Source organism: Penaeus monodon, chromosome 6, assembly GCF_015228065.2.
Source record: "Penaeus monodon isolate SGIC_2016 chromosome 6, NSTDA_Pmon_1, whole genome shotgun sequence".
Classification (NCBI taxonomy): domain Eukaryota; kingdom Metazoa; phylum Arthropoda; class Malacostraca; order Decapoda; family Penaeidae; genus Penaeus; species Penaeus monodon.
Window position 1 is genome coordinate 13,499,377 of NC_051391.1, and position 5,147 is coordinate 13,504,523.

The following is a 5,147-nucleotide window of genomic DNA, read 5'->3' on the forward strand; positions in this document are numbered from 1 at the left end:
ATTACGATAAATAACTTTAAACCTAAGCTTGGATGGATTATTGTTAAAGAAGATTCACCTTCTTCGGAGCCGAAATTGTCAGCACACCATCAGAAGACACGACTGAAGTGACAGCTTCCATCTGAATGTCTCCAGGAACAACGAAGCGTCGAAGGAACCGCTTGCTGGACTTGGAACCGTCTCCCTTCTTCTCCAAGTGACCCTCAACCACCAACTCTCGCTCGTTCACAGCCTTCGCGCTGACCTCTCCGCCGTCCAGAAAATCATGAACGTCAATAACAAACTGAAAATATATGGAAAGGTCAATCAATATGGTGAAATGTATCTAATGAAAATCACATTTTCAAGGAGAGAAAAAAAGTAATCAAAAATAGATGTTGACAGGAGCAATTACATAGATACTGAAATATCGTTAGTGACATATTTGTACCTTATGATGACGGTCATCCTCCAAAGACGTGATGGCCTGAGTCTCTTCTCGCGAATCTCGGGATCGAAGGAGTCTGTAGCGGGTCAGTTCGTCGACATCTGGGGACGCTTCTCCCCATCTTCTCAGGATTTCCCTAACAGCTTTCCTAAAGTCTTCCGTAGAGTCCTTGAAGAAGGAGTCGTGGAAAAAGAGCCCCATTTTGGTCAGAGGAAAAGAATTTTCAGACTTGATACACAGAAGCCTTTTGGCATCGCGTGATTCATCTTCCTTGCTGAGTCTTCTATTTCCAGATATTTCTTTGGATTCTTCCAGACATTCCAATTTACCGTTCTGGAAAAAAACATAGATAACAAAAACTCCTCAGGTGATACTAGTGGAATTGTTGTATGGCTATATAATCTACTTCATTTAAATTAATGAGAACAGATTGTGAAAGAATGCCTACTTACCACTTTGGGTGCAGTGATTGTTAGTATGCCATCGGAAGACATGACAGAAGTGATGGCTGCCATGTCAGTTTGGCGAGGCAGGGAGAAACGGCGTCTGAATGAGTGTGAGGAAATGGATGAGTTTCCTTCTTCCTCCTCTGTGCTTCCTTCCACCACCAGCTCTCTCTCGCCGACCACTCTCACCTTCACCTTTCCGTCCGTAAACTCATGCACATCCATTACGATCTGTGGTAGGAAAATTATCCTCACTTTTCTTATCCATGAAAAAAATATATATGAATATATAATTCCAACTTTTCCAAATATCCTTATCAACAACCACTACGAAGTGATTTTGAAGCAACTGACCTTGTGACCTGTTTTGTCTGATGTGACGGTGACGGCAAGCTTTTCTTCCAGGTGACGGGATCGAAGCTCTCTGTATCGCTCCAGGATATCTTTGTAGCGAAGACCCACGTCGTCCCAAGTGTCTGTCCACTGGAGGTCATTGGTGCTCCACCTGTTCAAGACCTTCTTTATGGCGGCGTCAAACTTTTGGTGCATGTCGGAGAAGAATGAGTCGTGGAAGAAGCTTCCTCTTCGAGTGATTGGTAGGAGTTCATCCCGGAATCCCTGACGAGACCTTTCAAGTCCTGTCGAGTCTATTCCTTACAGACGAGGCTTGATTCATCTGTGATATCAGATTGTGTCCTTTCAATCGTTTTAACAGTATCTTCTTGCCTCCCAGCGTCACAAACATCGTCATTAATGCTGTTCCTTGAAATTTGAATTTCCACTGACCGTGGCTGAAGACTGTTGACTGTGGGTATTTCTTTGGCATGACTTGGAATGTTTATACTTTCCTTCTTCTTTATTGTATCACAGATAAGTTTTGGTGAGCAGTTGGATTCTTCGCATGTATTTTCAACGGAACTGGTTTCATTCATATCTGTAGTTCTGGAAAGGTCCGAGTTCTGAACTTGTTCGAGCTTAATAGGAATGATAGTTGTCCTTTGGTGAGACTGTTCCTCCTGTTGAAATAGAAGGCGGTCTTTAGTACGTTTTTCGGACTGCAATTTAATTGTTTCTCTTTTTCTAATAGGTGAACATGAAATTCGTAAAGGATGATATGCTTACCATTTTCGGAGCAGTTATAGTAAGGATGCCATCTGAAGACATGACAGACGTGATGGCTAACATATCGGTAAGATGAGGCAAGGAAAAGCGGCGTCTGAAGGAGTGTGAGGACACAGATGAGCCTCCTCCTTCTCTCCTCTCCACACGTCCTTCCACCACCACCTCCTTCTCGCCCACCACTTTCACCTTCACTTCTCCATCCAGGAAGTCGTGCACGTCCACCACAATCTGGGTTTGAGATATTTCTTTTAATTCGTGTTCATATCTTCAACTCTTTGTCTGCTGAAGAATGTAAACTGATAATAACAATGAACTAATAATGATATTAAGACACATTTTTGTGTCACAATAAAGGATGACAGCCATCGTTATTCGTAGAATGGACCTAGAAAATAAATATCGTGAAGTAACTCACCTTATGACCTGATGTGTCAGTCATGACGGTGATGGCCTGGTCCTCGTCCCTCAGATTGAGAAATCGAAGTTCTCTGTAACGTTTCAAAATATCGCTGTATCGACAACTGTCGTCCCAGTGATCTCTCAAACTCAAGTCAGTGTCTCTCCACCTCCCCAGAACCCTCCTGACGGTGGCGTCGAACTCGTCGTGCACATCCGAGAAAAAGGAGTCTTGGAAGAAGCTCCCCCTTCGACTGATGGGCAAGGCCACGTCCCACCTCCCTTTGGAAGGTTCTTCGCGCTCACAGGGGTTTGCATCACACGCGGAAACCTTCAGATCGTACGAGTGTGGAATGGGGGCCATTGTGGACAATTATTTCGCTGATTTTCTCACCAAGAATCCCTGAACAGAGAGCTTGTTGCTGGATGGCTGTTCTTCGCTTTCTGAAGGAATCTGGCAGAAGCGCTGTATTTATGGCCGTGGCTGCGAGCGTGTGCCTGTGACGTAGAAGCAGCGTCACGCACCACAAATACTCCCATTTTGCTGCCAAACTTCTAGCATTTTGAATGAAATTCTTGATGAATCAATTCGATATTCCATGGAGGTGAGTCAGCGTGTATTGGCCGAAGGTCGGATTTGTAACAGATTATCCTTCACATTTCATATTTCTGTCTGCATGCAGAATTTGATCAGATGTCCATGTGATTTCATGAATACAAACTATATATTACATTCTACACAAACACATACACACAGGTATATGAGTGCGTATTTTTTCAAGCGTATATCAATACGTTTATATATATATATATATATATATATATATATATATATATCTATCTATCTATCTATCTATCTATCTATCTATCTATCTATCTATCTATCTATATATATATATATATATATATACATATCATGCATATATATATATATATACATAAATATATGCATTTACATATTTGTAAATACATACATATATATATTTATATTTATATATATCATATATAAACACACACACACACACACACACACACACACACACATATATGATATATATATATATATATATATATATATATATATATATATAATATATATATATAATATATAATGTATATAATATCTATACATTATATATATATATATATATATATATAATATACTATATATATATATATTATATATATATATATATATATATATGTATATGATGTACATATCAATATACATACATACATATGCGTGTGTGTGTGTGTGTGTCTACACATGTATGTATACAGACATATAAACACACACATATATATACAAACTCAAAACTCATACACACATGTAAGTGGATGTGTGCGTGTGTGTGTGTGTGTGTTTACGCATATATGTATACATACATATATGCGTAAACACACACACGCACACACAAGCGTATATCAATACGTTTATATATATATCTATATATCTATCTATTATCTATCTATCTATCTATCTATCTATCTATCTATCTATCTATCTATATATATATATATATATATATATATATATATATATATATATATATATATATACATATATATATATATATATATATATGATGTACATATCAATATACATACATACATACATATATATATATATATATATATATATATATATATATATATATATATACATATATATATATATATATATATATATATATATATATATATATATATATATATATATATATATATATATGCGTGTGTGTGTATGTGTCTACACATGTATCTATACAGACATATAAACACACACACATATATATACAAACTCAAAACTCATACACACATGTAAGTGGATGTGTGCGTGTGTGTGTGTGTTTATATGTCTGTATAGATATATATATCTACATAACAACTTATTGATATGCATCATATATATATATATATATATATATATATATATATATATATATATATATATATATATATATATATATATATATATATATACACATTATATATATCATCATCAATAACGGTATGCTCATGTTTGAGCAGCCGTGGACCTCTCCACCATCCTTCGCCACTAAACTCGATCTTACGCTTTTCTTTCCACCTGTACCATCGACAGCCCGCAAATATCTTTGATATTTTCGCTCAGTCTTGTCTTTGGTTTGCCTCTTCCTCTGTTTCCTATCACCATTCTTGTCAGCAAGTCTTTCTCAATACTTTTACTTCTCATCACATGACCAATAAACTTTAATTTCCTCCTGTTCAAGATGTTCAACAGCCGGTCTTTACAATTTATTTTTCTCAGCACTTCATCATTCGTCTTCTTCTCTGTCCAGCTAATACGCAGTATTCGTCTGTAACACCACATTTGAAAACTATTGATCTTTTTCTTATTATATATATATATATACAAACCTATTTTATTTATATATGTATTTCTCTGTTTTAAGGGCGCTATTTATCGCACTAAGAGGAGGACCATTCCTTTGTCCCCTTTGCATGCCATTGATATAGTGTATGTATATAAGAAAAACACATATCGTACTAACATTCATCCATGAAGATGGAGGGCGCCTTGATGATTACACATACACACATTTCACACGAGATAAACTCTCTCGTCGCCTCATTCATGCGTCTCTAGTTATACCTTTGTGTGCTAGTCTATGTTTGTGTTTCAATTTCATACGGCATATTTCTTGTCAACAATATATTTTTTTCTCTCTCTAATTTTATATAGGGTCACAGATCAAACATTCTTTTTTTCATTT

The 5,147-nt window shown here is 36.5% G+C and overlaps 1 protein-coding gene across 1 annotated transcript in view; it reads right to left on the minus strand.

The window, feature by feature from the left end:
* Positions 1 to 2,848, minus strand: part of LOC119574242 — a 4,249-nt gene extending 1,401 nt beyond the window's left edge. Inside the window, 7 exon segments of the mRNA XM_037921403.1 lie at positions 59 to 283; positions 431 to 760; positions 880 to 1,104; positions 1,228 to 1,523; positions 1,526 to 1,889; positions 1,996 to 2,223; positions 2,411 to 2,848. Coding sequence (XP_037777331.1) covers positions 59 to 283; positions 431 to 760; positions 880 to 1,104; positions 1,228 to 1,523; positions 1,526 to 1,889; positions 1,996 to 2,223; positions 2,411 to 2,755 — 2,013 coding nt within the window. The 5' untranslated portion in view covers positions 2,756 to 2,848.
* Between the last annotated feature and the right edge of the window lie 2,299 nt (positions 2,849 to 5,147).